The following is a 22,070-nucleotide window of genomic DNA, read 5'->3' as shown; positions in this document are numbered from 1 at the left end:
TACTAAATATTAACTGTTATAGGCCCAAACAATATTTGAAGAATCAGGGTCCCTCATCCATCCAGTTAAATTTAAGTTGATACCAATCAGAACTACTGATTATTAGGGTTTACATTTAACAATAAACTTACAGCGACTACACCCTGGGGCAAGAGATGCAATTTACAGAAGCCTGTAACAACCTCATTGGTTATTAAGCAGCCTTCTATTCATCAAATGTAGTTGACAATATAGCAGCTGTGTATCAGCGGTACAAATTGGGCCTTTGCATTACCAGAACTTATAACATGCAAAGAATTAACCTCTCGAGTACCATATAGGTCATTATTAATAAGCCTATGCTATTCTCAGCTGAAGCTACCAAAGTCACGATGGTGGCAGTATTCAGCATTGCTCCAGTATTTTGGTCAGTAATACTACGTAATTACAAACTGATGCTAGTGCTCAAAGATGTGAAGTTATGAATGCCATCTCCAGTTATGGAGGCGGATGCGGGTTGCACAAGTTACTGGTTTCAGTAATTGGTATCAACTACCTATAACTCGGTGTATCCTATACGTTAAAGGTTATTGGGAGAATATGCATAATCGGCATGCTCAACTCCAAGTTGATACACTTTGGGGGTGGCATATGTTAGTCACATGGGTGCAATCAAGTTTAAATATCCTGTGATTTACCTAATCTCATTGAAGCTACTGAATCATGTGAAATCAATGACAACACGGAATGGATGTTGGATCACAAAGTAATTAATGTCATTTTGGCTCGATGGAACACCAAATATCGATACGTTTACATCCAGGCTCATTTAACAGCTGCAAAACATGTGGCATACAGTGGCAAGAGATACATTATCGCCACTTTGGGGAGGAATGTTATTGCATGTGTTTTTTCTCCATTCAGCCTCATCAGTCGGGTTTTGCAATTAATCTAGCAAGATACCGCTTCAGGCCTCAAACTGCCTGACTGGCATACTGCCCGACTGCCATGGTTCCCGCTAATGTAGGGAAGATATAGAACCTTATATGGTTATTCAAAACATAAAACTCGCTAGTTCAGCCTGAGACTCAGGAGACAACATATCCTGCGGCGCGGGTTTGTCAGATCAATCCGCGTAGTGCTCACTGCAGAATGCAGGACAAGCACCAAAAAAGGCAGGACATCTCCACTTCAGCAGATGGGAAATGTTTTTGTCTGAATACACATGTTACATACAATAGAGCACGGATGACTGATGTCCTTGAGTTCACTTTCAAATGAGTCTTTGACAATATTAAGTTAGTGCCATTGACTGTGCAAACGTGCTTTCTCATCATAGTGCTGCAGCAAGTGGAGCCCACACTGTTGGGCCTCGCTCTCTGAGATCCAGAATGATATAGGATATCTTAACACCAGTTCTCCCAGGCCCAGTTACATGGGAGTATGGGACAAGGATGTAATGTTAACATTATCTCAGCAGGGGGCTACAGCTATATCTTTATCTTCAGCCGGCTCTCAAAAGGTAATAATTCTCAGGGCGCTGGCCTCAGTGCAACGGGTCCAGTCACAACATAAATTACGACTGGGCAGGGTGGTTACATCTGCTAATAACATAATATACTATGTGTTTAAGAACGAAACAATGTTTGTTAGGGTAGTTCTACCATCTCTACTTATATTTTCACACTCACACCACTGGGGCTGCTACCACATCAGCTCAAAGGATTATGTACGTTTCCATTAGACCACATCCTAGCAGCTGCAGGATGGTCAAACGAACATACTTTACCAACATTTAATACAACCAGTTGCCAAATCGGGGGTATTTGCAAACTCCATTTATGGCTGTTTATAGTTTCCTCTGGATGAAAGGGGTCGCTATTATTCTCATTGGATGATTAAAGCATCAACATAACAAACCAAGTCATGTCTGGATGCATTACATTTTTTCACTCATCCATGGTCACTTCATGCAGTGTGTAACGCATGGATTCGTTCCGGCATCAAATCAGAGCTTTGAAATCTTCACGTAGTCACTCACGTGACTCCGAAGTAAAATTTTAAGATTAAACGAGAACTTACCAGTTTGAAGTTTGATCTTGATTTTATGAGGAGTTACGATGAGCGATTAAGTGCCCACCGCTCCTACCCTCATATTATCAAGGTCATATGGTAGTTCTAGTTCTCAAATTGTTACTATGTTCAGAACTACTTGTTTCTGTGATTCCACACCGCTGCTTTGAAGTATGACGCGGCAAGTGGAATGACGGTCTTCTTCACGTAATCGCTCATCGTAACTCCTCATAAAATCAAGATCAAACTTCAAACTGGTAAGTTCTCGTTTAATCTTACTACTTTAGAAGCAATAGCATTGCACATAACCTTGAATAAAACTGATCCATCAAAGTGCACAGAGCTCTTTGGTGGTATTGTGTTATGACATGTTGGAATAAACTACGTTCAGAAAATGTTATTTCCACAGGAAATGCAGTATGTTAGATTCAAAATGTTATTTTCAGCAGGTATAAGTTGTTGTGGACCGACTACATTGAAGCAACAGCCAAGCGGGCTCATTGCCTCCACTTCCTCAGGAGACTGAGGAAATTTGGCATATGTCCAATTAATCAAACAAACGCCCACAGATGCACCATAGAGTTGCATTACAGATTGGTTTGGGAACAGCTCTGCCCAAGACCACAAGAAATTGCAGAGTTGTGGTTGTAGCCCATGGTAACTTTGTTGGCGCCCTAAATGTGGCGACTCTTTGATTACTTGTGCATGTACAACAAGAAACGTCTCACGTGATAATAAAGTATCATTTAGTCAGTCCATCATGCAGACCAGGCTCCCCACCTACAAACTTCATCTGCAGCATGTTGCCTCAGAAAAGCAGTCAACATAATCAAAAACGCATTAACAATTAAAAATGTAGGTGGGCACTTGAATCAAAGGCACAGTTATAAACCATGTGCTCGTAAATGGGATTGGTTTCATGAGTGAGGACTATTTGTCATATGTAGCGACAGTGGAACAATGAAATTATTACTTGCAGTAGCATTGTGGGTCTGTAAACACAATGCTCATAACAAATAAATATTCAATAAATGAATTACAATATTCGTGCAAACAAAGCCCAAAGGAAGCAGAGCCTGACTTTTTGATCAACCTTCAGCCATCTGAATGAATGTCTAAACTGAACAAATCTATATTGTACAACTCAGTGTGGTGCCCAAGAAGCTATCCTTGTACCCTTATCTTCTTTCTGATAGTAGGGTGCTGTGCATCTTTGATGATACCAGCTGTTTTTTTGATAGGTAATTGATGGCCAGCATAGACAAGAGCTGAAAAGCCCATTTTTAGTGCTGTTTAATCTAAGACTACATGTGAAATAAATCATTACTTGGGGTGCATCACAAACTTAAGCCATTTCAATTATTGACTTTATTAGTAATACAGCATTCATGCTTCAAAATATAACAATGGGAATATTTTCAAAGAGATTGAAGATGAGCAATATTAAGCAATTAGTGCAAATGAATGGAGCTTGATCAAAAAGGCAGGCTCTAAAAGTCTTGAGAAGAAGCAGCAAGAAAGATAGCTGGAGAGATTTTGGGAGGGAATTCCTTAAATTGGGGCCTTGGCAGCTGATGGCATGGTCATCATTGATGCAACTCTAACTTCTATATAATGTCTCCATTAATGAGAACTGTATATTGTATGTGCATTAAATTATATTAAAATGTCTTGCAACAGTATATTGTAACTTTTGATGTGCATGCTTATATTGGAAACTAGATCAGGCTTTACTCTCAACCATTGTATCTCATCGCCAATGAATTTCTTTTTCCTGACATGCATAACAATCTCTGCTAAAATTCCCAGTAACTAACAACCTGCAACATCTCACACATCAACTCCGAAAGTTGAGAGATAGCATTCAGTAAAGCGAGGCTGAAGAAACGGAATTCATGCACATCGGTTTCCTTGACAAGAAGTCATTTTGGAGTTGAAATTTAGTGGATTGCAGCAGCTTTATAATTTGGCTATTCCAAAATACTAGAGAGTTTTAACAACAAATACTACACAAACCACTAGTTACCTCGTTCTTAACATATGTCATGATGTGTTTGTTCAGCCAAAATCTATATTTAGGTTTGTATTCTCAGTTAATTTTCTTGTCATAAATGCAGTAGGAAATTTTTCTTGCTCAAAGTTCTTCACAGAAAATTCTAAAACAAGTTAATGTGCATAGAAAGGCATATCCCTATAAAACCAATAATCAAATTTTCTGCTGCTAGGTACATGTTTACTGAAAACCAAGCTCATGTCTGAGAGTGGAACATGTGGTGCTAGGGACAAGTAACTGAATGAATAGAAAGCTGGCTGCAAATTGCAAGAACAGAATATGTTTGTAAGTAATTACTCAGATGGAGAATGGTGGGAAGGGGTGACTCACAATGATTGGTGTTGGGCATGCGTCTATTTCAATGTACACATGAACAACTTTGAAAGGGAATTAATTGAAAGTACAATTTAATAATTTGCAAATGACATTATCACAGACAAGGGGGGGGGGGGGGGGGGGGGGGGGGGGGGAGAAGAGGGGGAGGAAGGCCTGGGCCAAGCCGAGGTGCGAGCGGGCGTGCATCGACCAAAAGGCCACGCGTGGACCGCCACAGTCTTCAGCAATGATCTTTGGTCTTCAGTCGATGGGCCGACTTTTTAATAAAGGGTGGAGGAGGGAAGGTTGGGGGGGGGGGGGGGGGGGGGGGGGGGGGGGGTCGTTACTCGCAGGGGCAGATCCATTGTGACATCATCAGCGAAAACCAGGCACTTTGATCTCAAATTTTTTATCGGACTTGTGAACATTTTCATTAATAACTCAAAGCACAAAATTTTCAGATGCCGATTTCGGAATCCAGGGAGTAACACTCTACTGGAATATGTAAAAATTTCTGTTAGCGCGTCATGTTTCGAGAAGATGCGACAACACACAAACAAATAAATAAATACACATATACACACACACTAAAGCCCAGAGTTTTAAGAGGGCGGAAGTAGCTTAAACAGACATTTAATTAGCTGTTGTGAGGCTTTGCTGTGCATAATAGGAGGGCACATCATCCGAGGACGTACACTCCATTGAGTATAAATGGGGATCCTGTGGATAGGGTGAACTGTTTTAAATATCTGGGAGTCCACATCTCTGAGGATATGACATGGTCATCACACGCCTCAGCACTGGTGAGTAAGGCAAGGCAGCGCCTTTACCACCTCAGGCAATTGAGGAAATTCAGAGTGTCTCCGAGGATCCTCCAGTGCTTCTACGCAGCGGCGGTGGAAAGCATCTTGTCCGGGAACATTACCATCTGGTTCGGGAATTGCTCTGCCAAGGACAAGAAGGCTCTGCAGAGAGTAGTGCGTTCGGCCGAACGCACTATGGGAACTTCACTCACCCCCCTGCAGGAACTATACAACAGGAGGTGCAACTCCAGAGCAAACAAAATCATGAGAGACCTCTTCCACCCCTGCAACAGACTGTTCCAGCCACTACGGTCAGGCAAACGCCTCCGTTGCCATGCAGTGAGAACGGAGAGGTTGAGAAGGAGTTTCTTCCCAGAGGCAATTCGGACTGTAAACGCCTTTCTCACCAGGGACTAACTGTACAGAACGTTTTTCCTTCTATTATTTATTATGTAAAATAATATGTGTGTTATGATTGTGTTTATAATTTGTTTGGTTGTTTTGTTGTTCCGCGAGCATTGCCACTTTCATTTCACTGCACATCTCGTATGTGTATGTGACAAATAAACTTGACTTGAGGTTGCCATTTTGCCTGCATAAGTAGATCACTGACTGAATTTCCCTTGTATGTGGAAGACATGAAACAGCATTAAATGCACAATTTTTCTCCCATATAATGCAGGCTTAACTCAAGCACAAACTAAAAACAATTAAGAAAATGGTAATAGATCGAGAATGCAACTGGATATCATAATGCTTTTCCTTCTTCAGTTATTGACAAAATTCAAATAAGTAATTATTAACCATTGGATTTCAAAATATAACGTGGCATTTTAGTTTATCAAAATTATAATTACAATGTAATAAAATAAATTATTAAACACTATCACAGGATCAATGTAAAGAAGGGCCCAGACTAAAAATGTCATCATATTCTCCACAGAACTCAGCCTGACCTGCTGAAATCCTTCAGCATTTTGTTTTTGAAAAGTTAAAGCACTGTCCACACCTCTCCGGAACATATTTTTTGAAGACAGCTCAGGATTAATTGTTTTCAAATAAAGTAGACCATGCTGGAAATACTTTAGTTTAGCAACATATATGGAGCAATTAAAACAGGCTTTTAAATTAAACTGCTGCAAGATCTGAATATTTCCTGCATTTTCTACTTTTATTTCAAATTTTCTATTGTGCAGGGTTTTTTGTTTGCTTTTTGATTCGCAGATTGCTCTTTGGTTCTGTACATCAGCCATTTGTCTACAGTCCTCATCCTCCAGTTCAAAACTGGAACTCATTAACAATCTCACTCAATATTAAGGCAATCACAATGTTGGAAAGTTGCTAGTGATCATGTCGTGTTTCAGGTTTCATAATGGAAGCATTACTCTGCAAGTGTCCTGTGTTGTTCCCAAGTACAGGATTCCTGATGTTTTCAAAAGTTGAACTATTTCATACTTTTGTACATCTGGTGGCCATTTTTAATAAGGCAGTATATAGCTACCAAGCTGTATAACATTGTCAGGATTCCAATGCATGGATCAGTGTATGGAATAGAAACAAAATGGAACACATCAGTGCTTACAATCTCCTATCACCCAATTTTCATTTTACAAATATAATTCCCAATTTACACAGAATAAATACATAATGAACTCATTCATGATCATTTCACATAAGAGAAATGATATCAAATGTCTTGAGATTATCTATGGACATTAAGTTTGGATAGCAAGGTAACTGGAATGTCAAGTGGGTTTAGTTGTAAATACTAATAAAGATGCAATAAAATTAAAATGAACTTGAACTACAAAATAAATCAAATCAGTTGGGTAGAATGTGGAATTCCCGAATTTTGTTACAACTACCACAAACAATGCGACTGGCTGAAGATTACCGCAAGAGGGATTAAACCAAGTTCAATTGTTTTAATTTATTTTTTTAAAGTGCACGTTCTCTGTGGTTGCAAACAAACTGCAGGTTATTTATTGACACATCACAAAAGTCAGTGGAAATCTCAATTGCATGATAATGATTTAATTCAGTAAATATGATCTCTAATCAAGGACTATATTGTCAACTCAAGTTTCTGATCTTTATTTACATTATGAAATCAAGTACAGCCACTGCCTAACAGTACCAGAAAGCCAAGTTCACTTCTGACCTCAGGTGCTGTCTATCTTCATGTGATCCCATGAGTTTCCTCTGGGTGCATCAGTTTCCTCCCACAAACCCAAAATGTGCAGATTGGTAGATTAATTGCCCACTATAAAATGTCCACTTAATGAGTGATAAAATTTGGGGAGAGTTGATGAGAGGAAGGTGGTGGGGAAGAAACAATAACATGGGATTGATCTAGGATTAGTGTGAATGGGTGCTGTCTGCTCAGTGCCGACTTGGTGAACCTGTTTTTCTGCCGTATCTATGGTTCTGTTATCCAGTTTGCAGAAACAGGGTACTTCTAAGATAAGAGGAAAAAATGCTGTAAATTCCAAAGCTAAGAGTGAATACTGGTGGAAAAACTTGAAAACAAAATGACAGCATCATGAATATGTCAAAATCTGGCAGGAAAATACAGGCAAAAATAAATCAAACAAATGGAAAAAGAATATGCAATTTTTAAATAAAGCAAATATATTAAAACATCCACCAAACTTTGCTTTTCCTCCCAAATGCAAGTCCACACAATAGCATACCAATATACCGATTATATTGGCCACATTGAGACAATATTTCTTCATTGTCGTGAGAGGTTGGGGAAAAGCAGTTGAGACAGCCAAAATTCATCCAATCGCTCTGTCGGAAAACTGTATGTAGTGCAGAGAAGTAAAATGTATTCTTTGATAAACAAGCATATTTACCCTGCAATAATGCAGTACACATTACAGGAAAAGTTAAACAAAATTACATTAATAGTACAACTTGGATCTGCAAACACTTATTTGCAGAGATAAATCTTGTTTAGTACAATTTTGACTCTCCTCTCTTTAGAAGACATTGGGTTATTTAATCTGCAGAAATGCACATCACACCCACTTTGTTATTGAAGCAAAGAAGTATTTTTGCATAATTACGGGAGTAAACAAATGTGATTACTATGCTGCAGAGTCAATGTAATATTACTTGCCAATGTTAGGCTAACAATGCACAATGTCTACAATGTCCAATTTAAGCAGAGCAAGTAAGTGAAACAGTAGAACATAAATGTTATAAAATTGTAAACAGAAAAAACTCATTTTGATGTCCAAAATTTGAGATTTTTAATTGCAGATTAAAATGTATGAAACCCATCTCTTATGATGTATGCTTAAATCTCAAATGTATTTAATTTATTAAAATAAAATGGTCCCACTTAAATAAATAGCTGTATTAGAAGGGAAATGCCCTCAGGGTTTGATTGATTGAATGATACAGTATGGAAATATGCCCTTTGGGCAATGCCGACCATTGATCACCCACTCACTAGTTCAATGTCATCCCACTATTGCATCCACTCTCTACACATTAAGGAAAGTTAGAGGCCAACTAACCTACAAACCCACACGTCTTTGGGATGTGGAGGAAACCCTTGCAGTCACAGGGAGAACATGCAAACTCCACACAGCCAGCAGCAATGTCAGGGCCAAACCCAGGTGTCTGGCACTGTTGGGCAACAGCCCTACCAGCAGCACCATTGAAGATTGAAAATATCGCACCAATTTTGATCTCAATTGTTATCATCAGATCAAACTGCTGCTGTATCAATGGTATCACATTTTGTATTAGACGCAACACAAGGATCCTCATATTTAGATACAAACTTATGCTATTCTAGTAATCAAAGTCTCCAGCAGTCAGGAGGCATTGCAAAAATAAGTTTTTAAAGGTCTCAAAACTCATTTAAAATATTGTCAAAATGTAGACTAAATGTAGGCTTCTTCAATTTATTTAGGCTTAAAGTAAATTACAAGATTTTGTGGGGTGCTAAGGAATTGTAAACTGAACTCTCATATTTGAGTGATACAATACAGAATGTATGGCATTTTCTGTTTGAATTGATATTTTTGTCAGCTATTCTTCAAATCTTACAACATTTTCCTAAACTACCACATCATAAATTAATATTAATCTCCCCAGTTCACAAATAATACTCCAATGTACGGTATATAATGGCATGCGTTTGCAGCTTCACATGGAAACAAATAATTTTATGTCCGAACTGTGCGTCAATGCTTAATTATTTGATCCATTGGCTTTTGGACAGGGTTTGTCATTTTTATGAAACACAATATCAATGATGATACTCAAACAAATCTTTAAATTGTGATAAATGAGCAAATTAAAATATACAGTGCCCTCCATGTTTGGGACAAAGACCCATCATTTATTTGCCTCTGTACTCCACAATTTGAGATTTGTAATAGGGAAAAAAAAAAAAAGATAAATAAATCACATGTGGTTAACGTGCACATTGTCAGATTTTATTAAAGGGTATTTTTTATCCATTTTGGTTTCATCATGTAGAATTTACAGCTGTGTTTATACATAGTCCCCCACATTTCAGGGAACCATAATGTTGGTGACACATGGCTTCACGAGTGTTTGTAATTGCACCGGTGTGTTTAATTGCCTCCTTCTTGCAGAATACGAGAGATCTCAGCATCTAATTTTTCCTCTATTCTTTCCATCACCTTTGGAAACTTTTATTGCTGTTTATCAAAATGAAGACCAAAGTTGTGCCAGTGAAATTCAAATAAGCCATTATGAGACTGAAAAACAAGAATAAAACTGTTAGAGACATCAGCCAAACCTTAGGCTTACCAAAATCAACTGTTTGGAACATCATTACAAAGAAAGAGAGCACTGGTGAGCTTACTAATCACAATGGGACTTGCAGGCCAAGGAAGACCTCCACAGCTGATGACGGAAGAATTCTCTCTATAATAAAGAAAAATCCCCAAACACCTGACCAACATATCAGAAAACCTCTTCAGGAGTGGATTTATCAATGACCACGGTCTGCAGAAGACGTCATGAACAGAAATACAGAGCCTACACTGCAAGATGCAAACCACTGGTTATCCACAAAAATAGGATGGCCAGGTTACAGTTTGCCAAGAAGTACTTACAAGAGCAACCATAGTTCTGGAAAAGGGTATTGTGGACAGATGAGACAAAGATTAACTTATATTAGAGTGATGGCAAGAGCCAAGTATGGAGGAGAGAAGGAACTGCCCAAAATCCAAAGCATACCACCTCATCTGTGAAACACGGTGGTGGGGGTATTATGGCCTGGGCATGTATGGCTGGTAAAAGTACTGGCTCACTTATCTTAACTGATGATACAATGATAAACTGCTGATGGTAGTAGCATAATGAATTCTGAAGAGTAGACACATCCTATCTGCTCAAGTTCAAACAAATGCCTCAAAACTCATTGGCCGGCAGATCATTCTACATCGACAATGTTCTCAAATATATTTCAAAGCAACAAAGGAGGTTGTCAAAGCTAAAAAATGGTAAATTCTTGAGTAGCCAATTTAATCACTCGATCTGAACCCAATTGAGCATACCTTTTATATGCTGAAGATAAAACTGAAGGAGACTAGCCCCCAAAACAAGCACAATCCAATTATGGCAGCATACAGGCCTGGCAGAGCATCACCAGAGAAGACACCCAGCAACTGGTGATGTCCATGAATTGCAGACTTCAAGCAGTCATTGCATGCAAAGGATATACAACAAAATACTAAACATGACTACGTTCATTCACATGACATTGCTGTGTCCCAAACATTATGGCGTCCTGGAGGGGGGGGGGTGGGAGGGGGCACTATGTATAAACAAATGGGGGGCACTATGTATAAACACAGCTGCAATTTCTACATGGTGAAACCAAAATGTATAAAAATGGCCTTTATTAAAATCTGACAATGTGCACTTTAACCACATGCGATTTCTTTAATTACAAATCTCAAATTGTGGAGTACAGAGGCAAATAAATAAATGATGGATCTTTGTCCCAAAAACTATGGAGGGCTCTGCATGAATGACCTGGAAAATGGTCACATGATTTAAGTATAAATGAGGCATGACATCTGTAAGGGGGGAGTTATCAGATAGATTAAATTGATAATTAATTTCCCTGTAAACTAATGTTCAAAGAAAACTGCTATTCTACACGGGGCTTTTACACCACTTCCATTCCACACGGGGCTTTTACAACACTTTCATCTTACAAAGAAGTGTTGTTGCATTCCTTAAGAATCGGTCGTTAATACTTCATAAATTATGAGGGCAATAATAATTCTAAAATAAAAACTACAAGTTCTAGTCAAAGAAATTCTTATAAAATATTAACGCAAAATATTGTCAATGCTACTTTATAAAAAGAGTCCCAGGAAAGCCATTATGCAATGGTAAGCTTACATGTTTGCAAGGTCAGCAAATGCCAATGTTGTTGTAACCCTGCATTACATTTAGGCAAATAGTCACCTGCAATCCATTTCAATAGTATATTCCAACAAAATAGTCTACCACCAGAGATTCTCAAAAGGAATTTATTAAGATTGTGAAAATACAACAAAAAAATTCTAAAACTTCTAAAATTAACTTCATTTCTGACAATTAAAAATTAAATCAGCACCATGCTTAATTGATATTAAATGGCAGTAAATCAGTCAAATATTTTAGGTAAAACTTTTGAAACAGACCGGTAAGGTAATGGTATCACATTTTGACATTTAGCAAGTTTTACAAACTGAGACTTGAAACTTAAGCAAAGAAACTTACTACAAACTACTTTTGGTTTTCTTTTAATTGGCTCCTACTCAAATAATGTAAAGCAGGAAATCAATTCCAAATTTGATTGCTTGCCAAAAATGCATTTTGTTTACACACAAGCATTTTTCTTGAATAAGTGCTTTTCTTCAAAGAAGTTGCTAAAGGTGGGAATTCAGTTCAAACTTAAGAATTTTAACGAATGTACATCAATAGGGCTTGCAAATGAAAATTGGTGAAAGAAAATGTACAAAATTAATATTTAAGAATCTCAGTTATTGCACATCACTCATCTACGGAATTTGCATCACGACACCTTTTGAATCTGTGGCATCTTGCAAAATGACAGCTATTAATGCAGCAGGATTTACTCAACTTTTATGCACAATTGAGGCCAACTCTAGCGGCTTGGCTGCAAGTCAAATGCACTGCAAAATATATGGTTCTTTTCAAACACATAGTCCTATTCTGAAAGTCTTTTCAGACTTAATTCTGGGAAAAGCCATTTTGTGGAACATTTGACCCATATTGGTTATCCCTGCTTATATGAAAATAGACATATTTGATGTTTATTGCCACTAATAATAGTGGTATTCAACAAGGCAGAGTGGCTTTCAGCAAATACTATTCAAGCTAGTATCAACCATTTTTGGCCTGATTAAAGCCAATGTGTCTTTGAACTGCTGCACTGCAAAGCTGCTGGCACTTGAAGCAAACTGGCAAGCCCACAAATTCAAAATCACAAACAATATGAGTGGAGGTGGGGCAGGTTTCAGCTCACAACTTAAAACAAGGGCTGCCATAATAATTGTTACATTGGTTGTAAATTACTGTTTAAAAGGGCTTAAGGTATTTAGAATTGGATTTGGATGCGTTTATACTGCTAGTTACGAACCTCCTTTATAATCTCAGTTTAATTTCATAAATGTTGACTGCATTTACTGATCTTGTCTGCTGCAATTTTGTTTCCAAATTAAAGCTCCATCTGTATGAAATCTATTTGTCTGGACTGGATTACTTTGCCTTGTTTGGCAGTAGGAATGGATAAATCAGATTCTGAATGACTAGTTTGCATTGACCTAGGAATGGAGTGATGGGGATGGAAACCCATTAATGAAATTGGATGCCTCATCAACACGTGTGTTCAAGCAATTATGCATTTATATCTAGAGGCAATATAAATAAATTTTAAACAAAAACCTATGCAAATATCTGACATTTAATTTTAATATTTGTATAACTACTGAACAGATAGGGTTAGTGATGTTTATTGCCCAATTTCACACTAGTTACAACAGCGCTGCTGAAATGTTGTGCTATATGAATATAACACATCTCAAATTACAGTAGCACCTAATTGTTTTTGCAAGTAGTAAAAGGCAACTGGCTGGGCAAGTACTGGCAATGTCTGTTAAATTCAGTATTATAAAAAAATACAAAAATGATGCATCAAATGTTACAATAAAAATTACTTGATGATACATTGCCATGTGTTGAATCTCAGAACCATTGAATGGTAGATGAGAACTATCTAAGTTCACAACTATCAAGAAATATCTACAATAAATGGTTAAACTTCAGTTAAACAATGAAAATTGAATGTGCGTAATGGCAATATTTAATATCCTATGTATATATTTTACTGTACAAATTATTCAGGAAGGTTTTAAAACTTTATGCAAGGTGTGGCTCAGATTTAAATGACTTGAGCCAGGAATTATTGATTACACGTTTAGAACAAAGCAGCCCTTGCTTTACTCACGACAGAAAAGCAGAGTCTTGAAAACTTTTACCACAATGGTTGGAGAAGTCTAGAAACAAACCACACAAAAGCCAAATAGTCTAAACTATATAACAAATAATTTTATCTCTACATAATCCCAAATGACAAGGTCACAACTGACTGAAGAACTACAGAAACAAAATAGCTGGGGAAAACCCAGAAAGAATGAAACATGACCATTACAGTGATTAATGATTTAGAATGTATGTAATACTTTCAAACTTGCCAGCAACAGATAATTCACATGAATGCAACAGTCACTAGCAATCAGTAAGACATGTAAAACATTTTGATAGGTTGTACTGCAAAAAGAAAACAAACCAAATTATATATATATTTATATTTATATATGTTAATACTGTGATGCTATAAAGTGCAGAATAATCTGTGCCTTTAGAATATTCTAAAATACAACATTAACCAAACAGGAAATGTAATCTGGAAGAGTTGGCCCCCATAAATTGACATGTCACTCACTCAGATTTCCACTTAACGTTAAGTTGACCCCTTCCCCCTACAAAGCAAATAAATGCAATTTCCTCTCTTTACAGGCAACAGTAATTTAGGCAATAGCTTGCTACATGAATGCACTCACATTAAAAGTTCCCTATCAATTGTTAATTATGTACCATCCGATAGAATGCATATAATTTGACAACTAATCTAAATACATTAAATACCAGAAACTCACATTCACAGTTAAGAGCAAAATCATCATAACCTAACTTAAAATGTGCTGCTTGCTTTGTTAATCATAGGTTAACATTTGTCTGTAAAAATCAAACAACTTTGCAGTTTTCATTTAAATGCCTTTTTTAATAATTTGCTTCATGTTCACAGAAGTTCCACTGACCAGTTTTATGTTTAAGGTCCAGATGCAATGCATATTGTATAAAAGAGAGCACTTCTTAATAGTTTTACCTTGCATGAATAAACCTATGTACCTTTTTAACTCTACAGACTTCTGCATTACATTTAACAAAGCTCAGACACACAGCATGCCTAGCCCTCATATATACACATCTCTAATCACAGGTATATAGGGTGTCAAATATACTATAACCTCCGTATAATGCTTGAAATTTGGTAACAAAATGAGAAAACTAAAAATATTATTTACGTGTTCTTCTAAAATATCTCTCATTTTGTGCTAAGTCAAATGTTAGCTCACATGAAAAGGACTTATTTCATTGTAATTCAGCGTATTATCTGACGATTGCAAACACTTTTAATAGCTTGAACGTGTACAAAAGTCTTGGTTAATCAGGGAAATAAACACTCAGTTTTTTTTATCAAGTAGGAAACACAGTTCATAATGTTATTACTTAGCAGCTGCTTACGGTTTACACGGTTGATAAGTGGACGAACATCCAGCGATGGGTGACAAGTCGAACTGTCAGTTGTGGAGGTTTGGTGGGTGGTGCTCCCTCGGAGTTAAACAGTTACAGTTTTACAGGAAGAGTTTTTAATTACAGTTATATCAGTCTTCCTCCACATCATCTCCGGGAGCTTCTTCTTGCTGTTCAGACCTTTTCTCCCGTTGTTTCTCCTGTATTTTCTTCATTTCCTCTGCGTATTTACTGAAAGTATTTCCAAACTTGGCCCACACTTTATAGGGTATCGTGATAGAATTGCGGTACGATGGTTTCACCTCACTTACTCTCATAAAAACGCCATACTTGTTTGACCCAACGTCAAAGAAAAATCGCTTGTTGTCCACGGTGAGCGATGTCCCTTCGGGCAGCTCAGTGGGTTCCTCTTCGATGCCATAATCGTCGATTAGCTTAGCGAGTGCATCGCGGAATTCAATCAGCCCCTGAGCGGGGAGGGCGATAGTTTGACCCTGCGAGCCAAGGCCATGTCCCCGGTTCACGGTCTGGCGAATCCGTAGGAACCGGCCCCGTTGGTTCTCTTTTAAATCCATGTAATATTTGCGGTTTTCCCGCACCAAGAATTCACTTTTCAGAGCTCTCCTCGGCTCGTCCGTCTGCATGTCCGGGTTGCTTGGGCCGAGCTGCGCGTAATGTTCGATGAAATCGCCCAGGTAGTCGCGGAACTCCACAGCAACAGACATGGAGAGAGTTAGACGACTTTTATTGCCGCCCGCTCCCACCTCCGCTATCTTCAGGAAACGGCCTTTCACATTCTGCTTCACGTCTAGGTAGAAGCGCTTATTCTGAATGTCCACCCTCTTGGAAGCCAGTTCCTGCGTCTCCTGCTGCAGCTGTTGCAAGCTGGAGCTGGCCGCCCCTTGCTCGCTTCCACTGTCTCTGTCCGCCATGATGGTAGCCTTCTTCCAAACTCCCAGCAGCCGGCGATCTCGCGAGACTGCAGCAAAGCAAGAGACATTTCATTAGAGGCTCCCTCATTGGGCCAGGCTCCCGGAGCGGCGCGCCGTCCGCCAATCACCAGCCGCTTTACAACCGGCCGACCTCGCGGTCTGTCTCCAACTGCTCAAGTATCGCAGAAAGCAGCTGATGTCTGCCCTCGACCAAGTGAGACGTCGAGCACCGACAATGTGGGCAAAGTGGTGTCAACCGCTCTCCTCCCGGTTTCATTACCTCCAGGATTTATACCCATCCGATTTCACCACCATAGGTACTTGTTTAGTGCTCTAAAAAGCCTCCCTCAACCATTCCATGATATGCTAATTTTGTAATAGGTGTTCATCACCTGATAATTAAGTCGTGTTTTTTTGAGAGACATTTTTAAACTCGGCAAATGTCGAAACACAAAAAGATTGCCAAGCGCAATGTAGCTCCGTTATCCTGATACGTATAAATAACAGTAGTTGATAACCAAAATGGCTGCATTCCCTAATGAATCTGTAAACCTATTCCATACATACAATCATAGAGTAAATAAAGGTAATTTAGGTCGTGGAACTCGTTCCAATTCAGCTACTCTTTAAATCATATGGCATTTTGTTTATGAAATACGATGGATTATCTCAAATCAAACAATGGTACATATCATAACCTGGAAAACTACCAAAAAAAGGTCGGAACTGGAATAACTTATGCCCGCTTCTTATGTTTTCTAACTATTAATTTGATTGTTTGAATGGGGCAATGTTGACAGCCCTCCAAGTTCCAATGCTACTTAAATACTGCATTTAAAACATTCCTAATCTGTACTGATGCTTTACTTTTTTTAAACATGAAATCACGTTACAGTAAACGAAAGACTACACCTGGCATTAGGTGTTCTCCAAATCGAGGATTAAAAATAATTAAAATTAACAGGTCTGGCCGGATCAGTGGAGAGTTAACATTTCAGGTCAGAACGTTACTTCTCATGGATAATGCCAAACTATATTCAGAGCAGCTTGCGCATTTGCTTTTTTCTATCGAAGATAGGCACAAAAAGCTGCGGTATCTCAGCGGTCAAGCAGCATCTCTGGAGCGAAGGAATGGGTGACGTTTCGGAACAAGACCTTTCTTAAGATCTAAGGTATGTCTACTTTGAAGAAGTTCTCCTCTTCTCTCCGACGACCTTCTCTCCAGAGATGCTGCCTGTCCCGCTGAGTTACTCCAGCTTTTTGTGTCTATCTTCGGTTTAAACCAGCATCTGCAGTTCCTTCTTACCCACTTCGTCTGCTTTTTTCTATCATCAGTTTTGACTGAAAATGATCATCAAGGCAAAATCCAAATGAAAACGAACGACGTTACATTGTGTCTTTATTTCCGTTTAGTAATGCTTACATCCTATTCGTTAAAATTAAATATAACGATAGAATATGGCGCATATATGCTTTACTTTATTTTTTTAATTTGGATATTTAAAATGGATATATCCCTCAATCAAAACATCAATTTTAAACGTAACTGATCAATAGCAAGTCTAACATTCACCATGAACCAACCGTGAACATTCGCGCCCGACAAAATCGAAGCAACTCATTATGTATGTGATTAATTAAATATCGGATGGCATTTGCGTTTTATCAAATGCTCGCACAATGGAACCTTAAAGTTTAAAAAGCAAATAAAATTCGATGCATTATAAAATTTCACGCAAGAAGGTCAATAACTAAGATTATCATTATTTGTAAAGTGATTCGGCCGTAAAGAAACTTAAACTTGTGTGTATGTCATCACAAATTCAACAAAAGACTCAAATTCTAACAACATCAATAAGTTCTGTTTTCGAGGATGAAAGTGAAATTATACAGATAATCTCTTTTGTAAAGAACATTGATTATATTGTCATTGGATTCATAATCTGTTCCCTTTCTGGAGTAAAATTTGGCAGGCTTGATGCGATAGAACGATCTTGTTCATTTATTTTTAGATTGTAAAAATCGAGTTAGAATTGGTATATTTCTGTTGGTAGAAACTTGGTTGGGTGGAAAAAAAATGCCGTGTTGCGATTCATGGATTCCTTTTTTTATTTTGGGGGGGGGGGAGAAAAGAGCTTCTGAAGATCCAAACACTGCCGATTTATAAGAAACAAACGGTATTGAGATAGGCTTTGCCAGAAGGTTAGATATCTGCACTATAGATTCCGATTTCATTTCCCCCCCCACAAAATTCACACCGTGTTGAAATTGCAAAAAATAAATAAAATACTTCGCTACTTATTTTTGAAATTGGAAACAGTTTAAAATATTCGCGTTGAACTCCATTGGTCATTTTTTTAACTATTTAAACAGATTAATTTAAATTCACAGGAAATAAAACTATTCAAATTTAGATGTGATTGCAAAACAAAAGAGTTTCAACTGAACTTCTTTTTATAACGAATTTATTTCACTTTATATGTTATTTATAGTTAAGTAACTTAAGCCACGATTGTTCCCATCTTCATTTGCTTTATCATTCCACTGCTAATTTTTACTTCGAATGATAACAATGATAATAATGAATCTAAAATGATTTCATACATATAAAAATTATTTAATTTGCTACTTTTAACCTGAAATTATCAGTTAATAGATAGATGTTAAATGATTGCAATAACTAGCACATTGTCAGAATTCCAGTCTTTGGGCATCGATTGTAATTTCTGTAAGTGGAGATTTATGTAACATGTATCAGATGCATTAAATAACATACCCTACCAAAAAGATCTCAAATGAGAAATGCTTTAATCGTTCAGGTAATGTGTAACGTTTTACTTTAAAATTAGGGATAAGCACTTGAAAAATAGTCTCCATAGTAGATACATGGAAGTGCAGATGTTGGTTTACAAAGAAAGGCACAAAGTCTGAAGAGGAGTCCAGACCCAAAACATCTCCTATCCATGTAGAAATAAAGAATTGCAGATGCTGGTTAATACACAAAAGGATGAAACATGCTGGGATAACTCAGCAGGTCAAGCAGCATCCCTGGAGAACATGGATATGTGACGTTTCGAGTCGAGACCCTTCTTCAGATGGATGAGACCCACTGCGTTACTCTAGGTGTCCATGTTCTAGAGGGATGCTGCCTGACCCGCTTGAGTTATCCCAGCACGTTTCATCCTTTCGTGTATTTTTTGGATCCCCATAGCAGTGCTTCCATAGCAAAATCGCCAAATTGCTTTATTTTATAAATTTGACCATGTCAAGACATGTAGGTTTCGTCAAAGAGTGAACATTTAGCTCAATTTTTTGTAACCTTTAATTAAGTTGAGAGAAAGTAGTAATTTGTGGAAATGTAAGTTTTCTTTTGTGAAGTAGCTAGATATGAGGGCTGAAAGATTAAGAATAAAACGCTTTCCCACTGGTTTAAGATAATTCGTCCCTCATTTTATCTTGGGGTTTATCTTATGGTGAGTTTGACATTAATTACATGTGCAAAGATATTGATTTTCCAATTTGACTATCCAATATTGTAAAATGACAACAGACACAAAAAACTAGAGTAACTCAGCGGGTCAAGCAGCATCTCTGGAGAAAAGGAATAGGCGACATTTCAGGTCGAGACCCTTCCTCAGACCTTCAAAATCTTCAGAATGATGCTTGCATTGTTTATAACATTGTGCCATCTGACTTTGTGAGACATTGGTACTCTTTTGGTCCAGTAACTATACAAAATTCCACAAACGCACAATTTAATTAATCAAAATAAATACCAAATGCTGGAGTAACTTAGCTGGTCTCCTGAGTCTGAACAAGGGTCTCAACCCAAAATGTCACATATCCATGTTCTGCAGGGATACTGCATAACCATCTGTGTCACCCTGGCACTTTGTATCTTTTTTTGGTAAGCCAGCATACGCATTTCCTTGTTTCTACATATTCTAATGAATACTCTATTTAAAGGTTATGATATTTTTCAATGCCAATCATTTGCAGACGATTGTGAAGAATAAATGTTCTTTTTTACTTGACCATATTAAAGATAATTGAAGGAGAACAATTTGCCTTGCTTTCAACCTCTAGATTAGTCTTCTTCATCTTCTTGATATAACATTTCTATATTGAACATTTTATATGCAGTTGCTATTAACTGGTCTGTATATCAAGACTACCACTCACTACCCCATCCTCAGACAGCATGTATAGGAATCCTTTTAGGTATTTTATTCAGCCTTTATAACCTTAGACCCATTAAACGCATGTTTTACCCAGGGAATCTGTTTTTAGTTGATACTTAAGATTGATATCTTAATGTCGCATGAGAAATGTGCATACAGAACGATTGTGGCCCCTTGTGACAACGTTTTAGAAGAAATAGACAACATTATAGACAATAGGTCCAGGAGTAGGCCATTTGGCCCTTCGAGCCAGCACCGCCATTCAATGTGTTCATGGCTGATCATCCCCAATCAGTACCCCGTACCTGCCTTCTCCCCATATCCCCTGACTCCGCTATTTTTAAGAGCCCTATCTAGCTCTCTCTTGAAAGTATCCTGAGAACCTGCCTGCACCGCCCTCTGTGGCAGAGAATTCCACAGACTCACAACTCTCTGTGAGAAAAAGTGTTTCCTCATCTCCGTTCTCAATGGCTCACTCCTTATTCTTAAACTGGCCACTGGTTCTGGACTCCCCCAACATCAGGAACATGAACGGTGGTTAGTCTGCTTTTGTATTCTAAATGTATCCAATTATTTCACTTCATCTTTCTCAGACTACTTTGTGTCCAACCAATACTAATCAATCAGTGTTAATAAATTCTGTATTTCTGAAGATTTTTGTAAATTGTTAGGTATCAACTTCAGGCGTAAAAACGATTAATTATTGTCTCTGCAGGGCTCTTAATACAAACATTTAATTAATATGTAATGTAATATAGGTTATTGATAATGTACACCATTAACAAAATAGGGCATTTTTATAGATAACATGTAAATTGCAGTTGAATTCTTAGAGGCAAGAAAGCAAACGATTTTGCAACTAAAGGGCTGAAGATAACATAAGAGAAACACGACCAAGGCTTAAAATATAAATAGCTAATCTTTCTGCAATATGCTATCTGGATGTTTTATAAAATAGACATTATCAAAATCTGCAATTAAATTGTTGATGGAATTTGCTTTTAAGTTGAACCAATTCCTTTCAAGTAGATGAAAATCCTATCTTCTAATTTCAGTGTGATTTTTTTAAAATAAATTGCTGGTCTGCTCATCTGAGCACAATCTATTAACACCAAGACATTTGCAGGCGTTGTTATTAAAGCAAAGCTACTTCCACCAATAGGATGGGACTTTCGCAACCCAAAACTGAGCTAGCAATATTATTGACAACACCGAGGGCTTTAAAAATGAAGAAAATATACAATGCTCGTTTGATATGGCAAAACAAATCAGTGAAATAATAAACAGGAGGGCTGCGGCACTTACCTCGAAGCTTTTCACTCGCAGACTTTGCAAATAAAGGTGTGATTACCTGCCGGAATTGAGATGGCCGAACAGTGAAGTGCAGTTTTATTAGGAAGGCCCGATCACAGTGCTGCCACCTTGGCACAATCGATGGTGAGGGAAAGGGAAAGCGACTCGTCTCACGACATCACGTTATCCTGCGTCCACCAGGATCTCCAGTACGTCAGGGCAACGTACTGTATGCCGCCGGAACTTCCAGCAGCAAGCGAGCAGAGAGTGGATTTTAGTTGGAAACGGCTAGTGTTTCTTCTCGCAGAAGTCCCGACAACGTACACGGAGATGGGTGTTGTTAAATACGCAGTTCAGCGTTTTTCATCCTACGCTGTGTTTTTGAGAGATCGGGTGATGTTTCTGCTGCTTTTGGGGTCCTCAGTGCGAAAAGGCTCAAGGATATTGTGTAGGCCGATATTTAAAATCTGCGAATATGCCGTTGTCAATATGAAATGGTTAAAATAGAAATTGTCGCAGATGTTTTGCAGTTAGTTGTAGTATAGTGGGTCGT

The 22,070-nt window shown here is 38.0% G+C and overlaps 1 protein-coding gene across 4 annotated transcripts in view; it reads right to left on the bottom strand.

Moving 5' to 3' along the window:
- The window catches only part of LOC129701723 (transcriptional activator protein Pur-alpha-like), a 39,236-nt gene extending 17,556 nt beyond the window's left edge, over nucleotides 1–21,680 (bottom strand). For 2 of the 4 annotated variants that reach the window (XR_008724256.1, XR_008724255.1), the window contains exons 1-2: nucleotides 21,530–21,680; nucleotides 15,103–16,090 (exon numbers count right to left, since the gene is read on the bottom strand). Coding sequence is in view for 1 of the 4 variants with exons in the window: in XM_055643102.1 (XP_055499077.1) it covers nucleotides 15,243–16,043 (801 nt within the window). In the remaining 3 variants the exon portion in view is untranslated. Of the gene's footprint in view, nucleotides 1–9,709; nucleotides 9,969–14,557; nucleotides 16,091–21,529 lie in introns of those variants that run through there. The other 2 variants (XR_008724257.1, XM_055643102.1) reach the window with 2 other exon arrangements.
- Between the last annotated feature and the right edge of the window lie 390 nt (nucleotides 21,681–22,070).

Source organism: Leucoraja erinacea, chromosome 11 (genome assembly GCF_028641065.1).
Source record: "Leucoraja erinacea ecotype New England chromosome 11, Leri_hhj_1, whole genome shotgun sequence".
In the NCBI taxonomy this organism is placed as follows: Eukaryota; Metazoa; Chordata; class Chondrichthyes; order Rajiformes; family Rajidae; genus Leucoraja; species Leucoraja erinaceus.
This window is presented reverse-complemented; position numbering and strand designations above follow the sequence as displayed.